The sequence below is a fragment of the Cryptomeria japonica genome, unplaced genomic scaffold (assembly GCF_030272615.1).
Source record: "Cryptomeria japonica unplaced genomic scaffold, Sugi_1.0 HiC_scaffold_1643, whole genome shotgun sequence".
NCBI classification, from domain to species: Eukaryota; Viridiplantae; Streptophyta; class Pinopsida; order Cupressales; family Cupressaceae; genus Cryptomeria; species Cryptomeria japonica.
In genome coordinates, this window is record NW_026729975.1 from 1 (window position 1) to 16,036 (window position 16,036).

A 16,036-nucleotide genomic window follows, 5' to 3' on the forward strand; every position below is an offset into this window, starting at 1 on the left:
TAAGGGAGATGCTACCGAAAATAGGCATGCGTGATTGTGATTAGAAACTCAAGGATTGTCTGATGGATTCGATGGATCAAACTTCCAATCTATTATTATCTCTCGTGGGCATGTTTAGAATAATTTTATATTATATAAGATATTGTTGGATCACTAGATGGGATAAAGAATCAAGTCGTACACCAAGTAGTTTTTGTTGTGGAATTCACAAGGAATAGAAACTATCCAAGTTGGAAATTAAGGCATAATTATATCCGTAGGTATCAAGAGAATATATCCCTTAAGTTTTTGTATTACTCTATACGTGGATGATGGATTTTGATGATTAAGATAGACTTGACTCACTAAATATGTTCATGCTTATTTAGAATCTTTACTTAATAGTAGATGTTCTTGCATGTTAGTGTAGTGATTGTACAAACAACTGAATAGTAGAAGAGGAGACATTTTTATTTGAGAGTCGACATGTACAGACATCGTTCATCATGTGCTTCATAAATTGGTGTAAATAATGCTCGCCTACAACCAAACAATGTCAGCCGTTTGACCAAATTTCACGACAACTGTATGCTTGTTGAAGTTACAAGAAGAGTTAGTAGTTGATTATAAAATTCCTATCCTAGAATGCTTGTAATGGAATAGTTTCTTGTGTTGTTCACTAGAGAATTAATTGTGTTTTGTTTCCAAAGCACTTATAAACCCAAAATAAAGGGTAGGTGGGCAATTGTGGAAGAAAGAGATATATTTCCCTTAAAAGTGTAGTGCTCGAGTATGATAGAAGGTATTGAAGTAGCCATGAAAAATAGGTGGTCTTGAGCCTTTGAGAATGTAGAGAAATTAATAGTTTCATTTCAATTTCTTATGTCTAGTGTGAAATTATCTTTGCATATTTTGTTATGTTACGTTTAATGGCAATGATGTCTTGTTTAGAATATATGTGCTAGTTATATCTGCATTGAAAACATAACGGGAGGTTGCATTCTTCAGTCATATTCAACTTTGAAATATACTGAGAGGCTGCATTTGCGAGTCGTATTTCAATTTTTGATATATAAACAAAGCATCATGATTGGAAACCTATAATATTACTTTTATGTTCGGTTATACGAGTTAACTATTCTATTATTATTACGAATGCTTTCTATTTTAATGTTCTAACATATGTTTAAACATACTCTTAGCTATGAGAATTCTATGTGAGAGAAAAACATCGATAAATATAAGAGTTCAAACTACAACTCAATATACGAATCTTTTTATAAGAAACACTTTTATAATTATATAAATTAACACTTTGATATATATAGATAAAAATTTATATATATGGATGAAAATATTCCTTAAATGGATGGAATACATTACGAGGAATATCAAAATGGATGGAAGACAGTAGCCACAGAAATAGAAACAGGAGAGGAGGAGGTAAATAGAGCTCTATTCTATTGGCATTCTACATTCACAATCCTCATAGCTTCGAATCGTGGCTCTTTGGCTTCATATTTCTGGTGGCTGTAAACCTGCATGTAGTCTCCAAACAGATACTCTGGATACTCTGGATAAACCGATAATTCATCACCGGTCTGAGCAGTAAGTTGAGATGCGGGATAAACCTTGGCATTATATGAGGGATTATAAAACGATGCCACTGAGAAACGGTTGCCATTCTTAGTGGGTAGAATGCGATGCCATGCGCTGGTGTATTTGCCGTTAGTGATGGCTTCCAACTGGTCCCCAATGTCAACAACTATTGCGTATGGAATGGGTTGCACGTCAACCCAAGTGCCATCATTGAGGACCTGCAAACCGGACACTTGATCGTCTTGGTATAAGAGAATGAGGCCACCTGCATCTGTGTGTGCACGGATGCCCTTGATGAGGTCCGGTCTAGGGCAAGGAGGATAATGGCTCACTTTGGTGCCGAAGAAGGGCTTCTCTCCTCCCGCAAATGCCTCTTTCAGGTACTCTTTCTCTAGCCCCAGATTCAAACTTATTACTTCCAACAGCTTTTCTGTCAATGAAAATATCTTGTTTCGAAACTCCTGGATAGTTTCCCTGAGAAAAATGCAATATAATGTCTTAGTATTTAGTTTTTCGATATCCAGAAACCAGAAACACTTGTATATAGATCATGCTCATATTAATTTTTTCTATTCTATATTTATAGAAACGTTTGAATTGTGCACAAAATAGTAGAGTAGTTGTACTTGAAATCACTGGGTTGGGAAGGCCATGAATTGGTCTCCTGCATCTCATGTATTTGAATAACATCTTCCCAATCAACGTTCTCGATCTTATCAGCGTTATCGCTGTCAAGAGCGTTGCTCAACAACCTTACAGGCAAAGAGGCATTGAAGCTCTGCTCTCTGTTAAGCTTGTAATGCTCCGAGCAAACTTTCTTTACACGGTCCATGAGTTCATGCTCTATGCCATGGTTCAAAAGCTGCAAACACAAAACGAAATCACTTCAACTCTGTTTTCTCTATAATTAGTAAGTTTTGCACATGAGAAAATATGATCAGTTGTGTTTTTCACCTGAAAGAAACCAGTACTCTCGCAGGCCTTGGCTATTTCAGCCATGATCACCTCTCTGTCTCCTCCGTCTATGTTTTTCATGTCAATCACTGGAACGCCCATTTTCCTTATAAATTTGCACTACAAATTCTCTTGAAAAGGAGTAGAAGAAACGGGCTGCTGGTTACTGGTCACTCCTTTTATGCAATGCTGTGGTGCGCGCAGCTCTTTATATAGATGCACATCAGGAAGGAATGTGACTGAGCCAAGCAATTAACATGAACACGATAGACGACTTACGTGGTCTGCGATGCCGCAGATTCAATGAATATGATAGACGACTTATCGTTATCGGCCTGGTCTGCGGATAAGTCTTGCATATAAACGTGAAATGAATTAAAACGTGTATCTTAACAACTGCGAGCGAAACAGAGATTAGGAGAGTATTTAGCTTTTCCAAAGAAACTGTTTATTCTTGGATTTTTGACGATCTGCTTGTATTTTTTAATTATAAAGTCAATTTAACTCGTTTTGAAGATGACAATAGGTTTTTGAATAATTGATTACTACAGCGGGTGATAGGACTGATTAACCAATCGGATCAACAGAAACTGGGTAAGCAACGAAGTCGCTGCTGGCCCTGGAACCGGAACTTGTGTGGGCTCAGGAGATGCTGGCTAGTGAGATGGCTATGGTACTGGCCGTGCCTTTGCCTTCGTTCCTAGGTCTCAATCACGAACATCTGGATCTGGCTCACGAAGTGGTAAGTGAATTTAAATTATTTAGAAAAATGACCAAGCAGTCTACGTTTTGAATATTTAACTCTTTATTGACAATGTCTTTTTTCTTTAACGCCGATTTAAGTTATTTAGAAGATAACACAGGAGCCTTATGTTCTGGACAGCCGATTAATTTAGCAAAACAGTAATAATTCTTCTTTTATCTAAGATTAGATTTCTTTTCTTTTAGATATATTTGAAAGGGAAGGCCTTAAATCTCTATGCTATCTTCAGGGGGTGGAAGTTAATCTAAATCATTTAAAAGATGACAAACGATTCCCATAATCTGAACAGATAACCCCAATAGTCACCACTCTTTAATACCATCACACCATCATCAAGGTGGAAGCGACTGAGCCACCCACCATTATGACAAGATGCTCCACTCTCACAAAAATATCTCCCAAACGATTCATAAGAAAAATGCCGATTTATCTTATGACAAACAATGGCTATAACTCCCAGCATTGACATTCACATTTATGTAACCTACCCTATTCAATATGGTTTTAATGCCAAAGGGTTGTAGCTCAATTGGTGAGGACGATGGTGTGTGATATAGAATCCATGCACCAAGGTTGAAATCCCCGGAGCCGCCTTCGCAACAGGTTCAATCCCTTATGGGCTGGATCCCACTGTACGTGGCTGCTTAGCCGAAAGCGACTTGTGGTTTAGATGTATGCTTACTCAAATCGTTGTAATATGCTATACAAAGGAAAACATGCCAACGTTGATGTATTCCTGACTTGTTTTTATAAAAAAAAGTATGCTCTTAACAATATCTAGAGTATCCTAGAGAATAATAATAACCAAATAATTTACCAATAAAAAAAAATAATAATAACTAAATAATTCCTACCAAGATCCCATGGGTGTCCATTTTCCAATGTATGTCATTACAAAAATGTTAGAGAGGTAAATATTAAATATATGAAAATCAATATCCTCAAAATCATTATCTAACCTAGGACATTGATTCAAAGACTACTTATGATCGATAGGAAAAGGAATAATCACCAAATTGCACTCGTGCATGTATGACCACTACAAAATGGCCTCCACATGCATACCATAACTAAGAAAAATAAATTATTGAACTCAATCTATATTGATTTCCATGTCTTGAGCATTTTAATCTTCTTGCGAATGTGCTATCGTTTATAACACTCTCTTGAAGGTTGTTGCAACGCTCTACAACCTACTTGGTCGCCTTGGCTTCTCCAAAGAGTTGAGGTGAATTTGGTCTTGTTATTTTTACAGATTAGTTCTCATTCTTCTCATGTAATTTTATCCATCAGCATTAAATCCTATGTTGTACTCGACACCTTGGGATTTCACTAACTTTTCGACCACACATAGAAACACTAGTTTGTGACTCCCCGTGGACATGGGAGTGGAATTCAGGGATTTTATGAATTATTCGACCTCCTAGAAACACAGAGGATAAAACGACACATCTTTTTTAATCTTTATCTCTTCCTTTGGAGGTTGAGAAACTAAAGTAGGGGCTCAACCATTCATTGTGATCTCTTAAGGGGCCCCAACATTTCATCTCTTCCTGATTGTAGGTTTTATTCGGGGTTATTCAGCCTCACGAAGGTATTATCTCTTCTCTACCTTCTCATTTCTATTTCATTATTTTAATCATTTGAGTTAGTTAATTTTAATTTTTGTATGATTTGGTCTCCCTTGCTTTGCTACTTTAGTTGCTCTTATCTCCTATTTTGTACGTGGGATCAAAACTAGGCAAGCCCTTTAAAGTTTTTGATACATCAAAATAACATCTTGGGCAAGGAGATCCATCGTCTGGTACCAAGTTCTTTATTTAAATTGATATTTCCATTTTTCATTTAGGTTTTTATTTAAGAAATTTTTCTTCGGTAATCTAGAACTTTCCATCTCACATGTTTTGAAATCTCATTTTTGGCTCACTTAATGTAATGTAAGTTTAGAAGTATAATGTAAAATTTAACTTTGCACATATGCAGGACTGAGTTAAGGAACTGTTATAGATCGATGTTGAAGAGGCTATGGCATACATCCAACAAATATCTCAATTTTTCATGTGAGTATTGAGAACATTGATGTTCAATACCATTTTATTAGGCAGTCGAGCATGAGAGGGTGATGGTTGAGAAAGTTGACTCTTCTCAAAATGTTACAAATGCACTGTGAAGTGTAGCGAGCGTAGAGAATTTTAGAAGGTGACATTAGTCTAGAGGAATATTTTTTCCTAGAAAAATTAGTCAATAGTGATTGTAGTGCCTTTTATCTTACAAGGTGTTTGAAATGTGTAATTTTTTTAGGAAAGGTGTCTTGAACTTGCATCCTAATGCTAATAATACAAAAAACAAAATTGAGTTAGAGAACATAGAATCTCAATTTCGGTCAATAGATTTAATATTTTGACTTAAAAATAATTCTAGATGGGTTTTCCTTAGCTCTCTTATGAACGAGACACATATCCCTCAAAGCTCTATCATTTAAAAAAGTATAGCTCAATCAAATTTTTGTATCAGAAGTTACTACCTCTAGAATATGGGCTTCCCAAAATAGAAATGTAAATTCATCTAATATGCACAATAGCCTTGTAAGAGTGAGTTACGCTTGACCAACTTATGATTGCTTCTAGCGCATAATCAATTATTTTTGAATGGAGACAGTGAAGCACCCATGTGGGGGAGTAGATCATGATGAGCTTATTATAGGTGGAAGGAATATGATATTTATAGCCTCTTAAATCATATTGGAATTTTGGCTTTGGATTTTGGGCATCACACTTTGGGTGGTTTATCTCATGGTTTCCCATCTATAATTTTATGGTTTTATACACAGACTCTCCTATTTATTGGGTGCTTGAAATGGAGGGTTTCATAGTGATTTTTGTAGGTAGCTACTATAATTTCTTATTAGCTCTTTTTGATCATGCTCTTGTAACGAAAATCTCCCTATAATAATCTTGTCACCTTTTTGATGATACTATAATTAATTCACCCTTTGAAGTTTTATGAAGTTAAAGAATGACCTAAAAATTATAAACAGGTTTTAAAAGGGATATGACATATTCAAGTAGATCTATCTATGTAAAAAAGAATTTGACGGCCTTAAAAGTAACATGGCCAATACCCCTGTTTTAGTCCATCATGGTATTCAAATTTATTGTTTTAAAGCACCACGCATCTGACCACATCATGCCGATCATAATTCTTTAGAAAAATGATGGGGGAATAGATTCAAGAGAACTTCTTCAAAACGCCATTATAAATAGTATATTTTGTTGAAAACACACCTTTTTTCCCGTAAAAGTGATTAATCAGTCTCAATTTTAAATATTAAAATTATATTTAATTATGTATGCTCTTGATGGAATAGTGAAAATTATTCTTACTAAATAGGAGATTAGGTTCAATGAAAGGAGTAAATTGATTGTCAGAGTACAAGATTATAACATTGATATTAAACCTACAAACTTGGTAGGAGGGAAAGGATTGTGCAAACTCATAGTAAAAAATAAGAGAGAAGATGATTTAAGTGAAACTAAAAATTTCACACTTGTAGTCTCTGTTGGACTTAAGAAAACGATTCTTAAATATTGCTTACTTCTGCTAGAGTACTTAATGAATAGTTATTTTTTAGTAAGGTTTTAGAATAAATAAATAATTGTAAGTTAGCGGGTCAGTTGCGAAGTTACGATCTGGTAGGTGCTTATATGAGAAATATAAGCCTTTAAAAAGCCTAATGTGGAACAACGCATTACTAGTTATCCTTAAAAATTCAAAATAAATTAATATCTTTTATTTCTAAAAACAATTTGTGATCTGGTATTATTTGTGTTGTCTCCAACATTATTAACTTGGTATTAGAGCATGCAATGGTTTTGATCCTATGAGTGAGTTGTAGCTAAATTATGGTATATAAATATTTGCAATGGAAATGGAAGTTTATAGAGGTAATGTTGAAGTGAATTAGGTTCTTGTGCAAAATTTGTGAAGAGGCGTGGTACACGATCAAAGAAGAAAATTTTGAATTTATTTCCCTAGGCGTGTGGAGAAGAAGAAATAGCATGGATATTACAATAAATAGATATAGAGAAGGAGGAATGTGCGGCATGTGGTTAGTTTAGACTGGTGAAGAATTGGTGGTTGTTGGCCGCATGATAGATTTGGAAGACCACTGTTGATTTAATTATAAAATCTGCAAGAAAGATAGTGAATTAATTGATGACGGAGATATAAGAAGTCCAAGGCGATTTGAATATAAATTATAAGGTAATCCACTTTCTCAGAGAAGTAATGACAGGAGACACTATAAATAATGTGTTGGTCCTATATGGAAGCCAAAGATCGATATTTTAGACCTGAAATTATTGATGTATAACAAGGAAATTTAGGCATGGAATAAGTTAATGCACTAGTCTTTAATCTCTCTATTTTAAACACCAGTGAAGTGCAGAAGTTTATACCAAATACATAAACTGATTAAGGTACGAGCAGAATGTCTTTTTTTATTGAAAAATGAATTGTTTGAATATTTAATTGTCATTGAGAATTAACTTACCTAGGGCATGTAGTTGGAGTTATGGCACATATTTATAAGACGACAAATGTGTATGGTTTGAACTGTGATTTTTATGCATTATAAAAGATACACCAATATAGATGTGTAAGGAACACACACACACATTGAAGGATTTTAAGAATTTATTAAAGGGGAGTATTTGAAAAGATTATTTTGGAGGTAAATTTTATAATTAAATCTTTTCTTGTGGTTAAATAAGGGTATATATTTTGTTGAATAAGGGAACCCTTTTTCCTGCTATGTACAATTGTCCAAGATGGGTCACCGTCAAAATTTAAAACCAAAAGGGAAAGAGGAGGGAGAGAGTCCCTCAAAAGGCATATAAGAGAGTAATTCTATATTGGAATGAAGAGGAGCAGATATAATCGGAATAGAAGGCAAATTAGATGTAGCATTTCCCAAGGGCAACTGGGAAGTAGTAGACAAAGAAGAAAGCGACCCCAAATACACACCCACAACAACCAAGATAGGAGAAGATTACTAGCTAGGAATAATTAGTTGTGTATCCTTAGAAACAACATCAGAATAATTGACACAAACATCATTACGAAAAGTAGCGAGTTGATGACGAAGGGAATTCTGCCACCAACCCGAGGATGATTGTTTAAAAGAAGAAAGGGATGCCATCATAATTTAGTTTTGTGTCGTTACAACATTAATCAAATTTTCAAGTCATCTATGTTACACTTGACAAAGATTTCAAATTCAGATGGTTGTATTGTCTGAGATTTTAGTGAGATGTCAAATGGATAGTGTAATAGGATCACATAGGAGGTCGGAGGAAATGGATATAGGAGGAAATATGTTATATCGAGCTAGCTTCTTTCTCAGGGGTGATTCATGGCAGGAGAAGCATTCTTCTCCATTTTTGCCCCTTAAGAAAAGATGGGGATTGGGCTTTCATATGAGTGCACTTGATGTATCAACATTTGATTGCTGCTATTTAGTACAAAAGAGCAGCATTTGGTTGATCTTCATTTAAACCATAGAGGAAGGATTCAAAACACTCGAGGGATATGTGGAGTCTCAAAGGAGAATTGTTATGTCATATGCAACATTGTAGAGGGATTTGATAGGTCTAGAATGCCAGAGGAATGTTTCTCTCTAATTATACAAGTAGGTTTGGGAAAAGCTACGCTGTTTCATGTTGTGTAGAGGTTTGTGGGTTCTATAATTAGGAGATCCGTTCATGGAGTTAGTCTCGTGTTTCCTGTGTCAGTGAGGATTATTCGTGAAGGTGATTCATCAAAGTATCGATAAGGGTTGTGTTAAACTCTTACAATGCACGAAACTTACTGGGATAAATCTAATAGGGGATAATTTTGTATTATTATATTACAAATTATTTTTTAGTATGATTTTTCAATAATTAATTAAAAATTGGTTAGTAGGTTACTTTGGAAGTTACGTTCCCATTGGTGGTTATACGTGAAATATATGGTTTCAAAAGACTAACGTGCATAAATGTATTAACATGCTAAAGAATCCTAGATAGATTGATATCTTTTTATTTCTACAACGACAGTGTGATTTGGTGTTATATGTGTTGGCTTTGCCATTGTAAATTTCCTTACCCACAAAGAATGTCTTCAACATCTATGCTAAAGAGAGAAGAACTATAGGCTAAAATCAGCAAAAAAGTGTTATCTAGTGGATTGTAGGGTACAAGCAAGCGATTGATGAAATCTCGTTGGATTGTGCGAATAGAGAACAACAATAGAATTTATTAGAATAAATTCATGATGCAAAATATGTCAAAAAACTATTAATATACCCAGTGCCATTTTCTATCCCTTGAGGTTTCTTGTAATTGACGAGGCATTCTAACAATGGAACCAAAATACAATAGTTACAATTAAACCACAATCAAATACTATCCACACTCATATTTTGATTGATGCTAATTACTTAAGTATGAGTGTTAAAGTGGTTGAATATAAAATACTCTACATCTAAAGTGTTTTACAATTTCATTGATGAAATGATACTGATAATTTTCAGGGTTACTTAGACAATATTAATTGATACTTATAAAAACAATTCTGCTTCAAACATATCTATGTTTTGTATTATTATATGTAGCCTTGCATATTTAAATTCATTGGTTTACACCCACAGGGTAATGATCAAGAAACAAAAATCTCACAACCATTATGCTCAAGATAGTAAATGATAATAACAAAAAATAGGAAAAAAAAAAAGGATATTCGATGTTCTTGGGGTAGACACAATCACAATAGAAAGAGATCACAGTTTTTCAAATTAAAATTGCTTATGAGATCAGTAGTAAGCTTCATATACCATTGAAATTTGTTGGAATACGAATAGCAACTGTCATCAAAGATTAGTAATTTGAATAATCATTAGGGAAAAGGGATCACATCTTTGACTAGGAAAGAAGAGATAAAGAAAATAGCGGTAGACAGGATTAAAAATATTAAGAACATTTTAAATAAATGTTTAATGGAAGAGATTAGAATAGAGAGTTTGTAGTTAGGGACTTTGTGTTATTACGAGATAAGAGAAGAGAACCTAGAGGTAGTCATAGGATGTTTGATTATCTTTGCATGGTCCAAATCGAAATCCATAAACATTTTTCTATAATCATCTATTAATTGACATATCTTGGTGTTACTCAAACTCCCTCCCCTTATAATAGATAATACTTGAAGGTATTCTAATAGTAAAATAGGTCGTGTCATGTAGTATAGCATAGGCGATTGAGCATTATGCGCTTTTATATATTTGTGTTTGTCTTGATTCTCGAGTTTTATCCCAAGTCATTTTTTCTAAATAGCATTGTAAAGTTTTGACTCTACAACAAAATGGAATTTACAATAGTTCTTTTGAATTATTTTTGGTTCTTTCTACATGTAAAAAGTCATTGTCGAGTTTATTACATCCATTTGTTATCATCATTTTCACCGTGGTAATATTTAAACAGTTCACATTCATTAGACATTGTATGTAGCATTAAGGTATTTTATTATATCCATCATCACATATTTACATACATACGATTACAACCACAAGGTCATGGTCAAGCAACAGGAATCTCACAACCATTGTTCACAAGATAGTCAACGATAGTGAAAAATGGAAAAATAAGCTCCTTGATGTTCTTTGCATAGACACAATCACACCAAAAAGAGTTGCGATACTATTTCAAATCGAAATTGTATATGAGATCGGTAGTAAGCTACGTACACCATTGAAAGTTTTTGGAATGCAAATAGAAAACGTTCTCAAAGATGAGTGATTTAAAGAATAATTAGGCAAAAGGGATCTTATTCTTTAAAAAATGGAAGGGAAAAGGGAAATAATAGTAGGCAAGTTGAAAATAGTAGGGAAAATTTAAACAAATCTTTAATAGAAGAGATAAGAAAAAAGAGATTTTGTAGTTAGTGACCTTGTGTCGTTATAGGATAAGAGAAAATAACTGAGAGATGACCATGGGACATTTCACTATCCTTGCTTGGTCCTATTTAAGGTCGGTTAATATTTTTTGGAATCACTTACCTATTGACATCTTGACGTTGAACTAAAATTTTCTCTCCTTATATTAGATAATACTTGAAGCTATTCAATCAGTAAAATGGGTTGTGTCATGTACTATACCATACCTGATTAAGTTTTGTCCTCTTTTAGGTATTTTTGTTTGTCTTTCTTCTTGAATGTCATTTGAATACCTTTGTAAACTTTTGACTCTTGAAGCCGATGGACATTGCACTACTTCTTCCCAATGATTTTTGGTTCTTTCTACATTTGCAAGGTCATTGTCAAGATTATCACATGCAATTGTTACCGTTATTTTGACATTGGTAATATTTAGAAGCTTCAAATTCATTAGATAATTTGTATCATTAAGTTATTTTAATATATGTAGCATCGCATATATACATTCATTCGATTGAATGCACATGGTAATGGTCAAGCAACAGGAATCTCACAACCATTATTCAAAAGATAGTCAATGATATTAACAAAAAGATGACATTAGGAATAGGTAGATGCCACTGCAGGGGTGGGTGGGAGGAGTGGGAGGGAGAGAAAATACGGTCTTTGGTGATATTTGGGTTGTCACGGTCACATCGAAATGAGAGCTATTGGATTTTTCCAAATTAAAATTAAATTTCTCCAAATGAATAAAGAAACACATAATTATTTTGACATACTCAAAGGCATTTGATCAGTTTTTTGAGATACACTTTTGAAGAGACAACACGCGGTGACACCATGACGAAAGCACATGCACGGTAACCAAAGACGCAGAATGAACAAACAAAACACATGACTTTAGATTTCGAGCAACCAGGAACTTGGGAAACTAAGTTCCCGATGTTCCTGGGATCCCGAAATCATGAAATCCCTAAGCAATGAAGAAGGACGAAAACCCAGGATTTCAAGATCTCGGGGTGTGGGGAAGCTAGAGGCCACCATAACCTTGAAAACCCAGATGTCCGAAAAAATGCAAACACTAAACAAACGAACAGCGAAACCCGAGAACCTCGTACTCCGGGGTTTCGAGAAATGGAAGAACTCTTCCAAACCCGGAACTCCAAGATCCTGGAATTCCGAAGAAAACAAAGGGAAAGAATAGTCAAGAACACGGAGGAAGCCCGGGAGTCCGAAGATCCGAAGGAGAAGTTTAGGACCTCGGAGTTTCGGGACTCCAAAACACAAGACAAAAAAGACAACAACACAAACAAAGAAAGAAAAGAAAAACGAACGAAAACAAAGCGGAGCAGAAGGGGGCCCCCAACTCGAGAAGAGAAAGGTTGAGGTGCATTATGAAGGACATGACAGAATGCAAAATAGTAAATCTATCGAAAGGGTTATCAATAATGAGACGGCAAGGGAAAAATATACACTCCTACATAGAATAGGCCAAAATTGAGACATGACTAAATAGGGTGCCGACATGTATGAAGTACACTGAACCAACCAAGGTAATGAATCCTTCAATTATTGTGCCTTTTCTTTGTGGAATGATACACAGATATGAATATTTATATAGGAAAATCGGTTGATGGCGGTATTGGTAAGGGAGATGCTACCGAAAATAGGCATGCGTGATTGTGATTAGAAACTCAAGGATTGTCTGATGGATTCGATGGATCAAACTTCCAATCTATTATTATCTCTCGTGGGCATGTTTAGAATAATTTTATATTATATAAGATATTGTTGGATCACTAGATGGGATAAAGAATCAAGTCGTACACCAAGTAGTTTTTGTTGTGGAATTCACAAGGAATAGAAACTATCCAAGTTGGAAATTAAGGCATAATTATATCCGTAGGTATCAAGAGAATATATCCCTTAAGTTTTTGTATTACTCTATACGTGGATGATGGATTTTGATGATTAAGATAGACTTGACTCACTAAATATGTTCATGCTTATTTAGAATCTTTACTTAATAGTAGATGTTCTTGCATGTTAGTGTAGTGATTGTACAAACAACTGAATAGTAGAAGAGGAGACATTTTTATTTGAGAGTCGACATGTACAGACATCGTTCATCATGTGCTTCATAAATTGGTGTAAATAATGCTCGCCTACAACCAAACAATGTCAGCCGTTTGACCAAATTTCACGACAACTGTATGCTTGTTGAAGTTACAAGAAGAGTTAGTAGTTGATTATAAAATTCCTATCCTAGAATGCTTGTAATGGAATAGTTTCTTGTGTTGTTCACTAGAGAATTAATTGTGTTTTGTTTCCAAAGCACTTATAAACCCAAAATAAAGGGTAGGTGGGCAATTGTGGAAGAAAGAGATATATTTCCCTTAAAAGTGTAGTGCTCGAGTATGATAGAAGGTATTGAAGTAGCCATGAAAAATAGGTGGTCTTGAGCCTTTGAGAATGTAGAGAAATTAATAGTTTCATTTCAATTTCTTATGTCTAGTGTGAAATTATCTTTGCATATTTTGTTATGTTACGTTTAATGGCAATGATGTCTTGTTTAGAATATATGTGCTAGTTATATCTGCATTGAAAACATAACGGGAGGTTGCATTCTTCAGTCATATTCAACTTTGAAATATACTGAGAGGCTGCATTTGCGAGTCGTATTTCAATTTTTGATATATAAACAAAGCATCATGATTGGAAACCTATAATATTACTTTTATGTTCGGTTATACGAGTTAACTATTCTATTATTATTACGAATGCTTTCTATTTTAATGTTCTAACATATGTTTAAACATACTCTTAGCTATGAGAATTCTATGTGAGAGAAAAACATCGATAAATATAAGAGTTCAAACTACAACTCAATATACGAATCTTTTTATAAGAAACACTTTTATAATTATATAAATTAACACTTTGATATATATAGATAAAAATTTATATATATGGATGAAAATATTCCTTAAATGGATGGAATACATTACGAGGAATATCAAAATGGATGGAAGACAGTAGCCACAGAAATAGAAACAGGAGAGGAGGAGGTAAATAGAGCTCTATTCTATTGGCATTCTACATTCACAATCCTCATAGCTTCGAATCGTGGCTCTTTGGCTTCATATTTCTGGTGGCTGTAAACCTGCATGTAGTCTCCAAACAGATACTCTGGATACTCTGGATAAACCGATAATTCATCACCGGTCTGAGCAGTAAGTTGAGATGCGGGATAAACCTTGGCATTATATGAGGGATTATAAAACGATGCCACTGAGAAACGGTTGCCATTCTTAGTGGGTAGAATGCGATGCCATGCGCTGGTGTATTTGCCGTTAGTGATGGCTTCCAACTGGTCCCCAATGTCAACAACTATTGCGTATGGAATGGGTTGCACGTCAACCCAAGTGCCATCATTGAGGACCTGCAAACCGGACACTTGATCGTCTTGGTATAAGAGAATGAGGCCACCTGCATCTGTGTGTGCACGGATGCCCTTGATGAGGTCCGGTCTAGGGCAAGGAGGATAATGGCTCACTTTGGTGCCGAAGAAGGGCTTCTCTCCTCCCGCAAATGCCTCTTTCAGGTACTCTTTCTCTAGCCCCAGATTCAAACTTATTACTTCCAACAGCTTTTCTGTCAATGAAAATATCTTGTTTCGAAACTCCTGGATAGTTTCCCTGAGAAAAATGCAATATAATGTCTTAGTATTTAGTTTTTCGATATCCAGAAACCAGAAACACTTGTATATAGATCATGCTCATATTAATTTTTTCTATTCTATATTTATAGAAACGTTTGAATTGTGCACAAAATAGTAGAGTAGTTGTACTTGAAATCACTGGGTTGGGAAGGCCATGAATTGGTCTCCTGCATCTCATGTATTTGAATAACATCTTCCCAATCAACGTTCTCGATCTTATCAGCGTTATCGCTGTCAAGAGCGTTGCTCAACAACCTTACAGGCAAAGAGGCATTGAAGCTCTGCTCTCTGTTAAGCTTGTAATGCTCCGAGCAAACTTTCTTTACACGGTCCATGAGTTCATGCTCTATGCCATGGTTCAAAAGCTGCAAACACAAAACGAAATCACTTCAACTCTGTTTTCTCTATAATTAGTAAGTTTTGCACATGAGAAAATATGATCAGTTGTGTTTTTCACCTGAAAGAAACCAGTACTCTCGCAGGCCTTGGCTATTTCAGCCATGATCACCTCTCTGTCTCCTCCGTCTATGTTTTTCATGTCAATCACTGGAACGCCCATTTTCCTTATAAATTTGCACTACAAATTCTCTTGAAAAGGAGTAGAAGAAACGGGCTGCTGGTTACTGGTCACTCCTTTTATGCAATGCTGTGGTGCGCGCAGCTCTTTATATAGATGCACATCAGGAAGGAATGTGACTGAGCCAAGCAATTAACATGAACACGATAGACGACTTACGTGGTCTGCGATGCCGCAGATTCAATGAATATGATAGACGACTTATCGTTATCGGCCTGGTCTGCGGATAAGTCTTGCATATAAACGTGAAATGAATTAAAACGTGTATCTTAACAACTGCGAGCGAAACAGAGATTAGGAGAGTATTTAGCTTTTCCAAAGAAACTGTTTATTCTTGGATTTTTGACGATCTGCTTGTATTTTTTAATTATAAAGTCAATTTAACTCGTTTTGAAGATGACAATAGGTTTTTGAATAATTGATTACTACAGCGGGTGATAGGACTGATTAACCAATCGGATCAACAGAAACTGG

At 35.1% G+C, this 16,036-nt stretch overlaps 2 protein-coding genes across 2 annotated transcripts; both read right to left on the bottom strand.

Moving 5' to 3' along the window:
• Positions 1-1,388: 1,388 nt before the first annotated feature.
• Positions 1,389-2,688, bottom strand: LOC131057163 (1-aminocyclopropane-1-carboxylate oxidase-like). Its single transcript, XM_057991349.2, has 3 exons — positions 2,533-2,688; positions 2,205-2,440; positions 1,389-2,052 (listed from the first exon to the last, which is right to left on the bottom strand). Exons 1-3 carry the CDS (start codon positions 2,632-2,634, stop codon positions 1,440-1,442), a joined length of 951 nt encoding a protein of 316 aa, XP_057847332.1. The 5' UTR covers positions 2,635-2,688; the 3' UTR covers positions 1,389-1,439.
• Positions 2,689-14,298: 11,610 nt separating this feature from the next.
• On the bottom strand, positions 14,299-15,598 carry LOC131064065 (1-aminocyclopropane-1-carboxylate oxidase-like). Its single transcript, XM_059216321.1, has 3 exons — positions 15,443-15,598; positions 15,115-15,350; positions 14,299-14,962 (listed from the first exon to the last, which is right to left on the bottom strand). Exons 1-3 carry the CDS (start codon positions 15,542-15,544, stop codon positions 14,350-14,352), a joined length of 951 nt encoding a protein of 316 aa, XP_059072304.1. The 5' UTR covers positions 15,545-15,598; the 3' UTR covers positions 14,299-14,349.
• Between the last annotated feature and the right edge of the window lie 438 nt (positions 15,599-16,036).

Bases quoted from the DNA above. Each gene is read 5' to 3' on its own strand.
- LOC131057163 (XM_057991349.2), bottom strand. From the start codon at position 2,634: ATGGGCGTTCCAGTGATTGACATGAAAAACATAGACGGAGGAGACAGA. The intron at 2,441-2,532 runs GTGAAAAACACA...TTGTGTTTGCAG, and splicing joins AGAGTACTGGTTTCTTTCAG to CTTTTGAACCATGGCATAGA. The intron at 2,053-2,204 runs GTACAACTACTC...CATTTTTCTCAG, and splicing joins TCCCAACCCAGTGATTTCAA to GGAAACTATCCAGGAGTTTC.
- LOC131064065 (XM_059216321.1), bottom strand. From the start codon at position 15,544: ATGGGCGTTCCAGTGATTGACATGAAAAACATAGACGGAGGAGACAGA. The intron at 15,351-15,442 runs GTGAAAAACACA...TTGTGTTTGCAG, and splicing joins AGAGTACTGGTTTCTTTCAG to CTTTTGAACCATGGCATAGA. The intron at 14,963-15,114 runs GTACAACTACTC...CATTTTTCTCAG, and splicing joins TCCCAACCCAGTGATTTCAA to GGAAACTATCCAGGAGTTTC.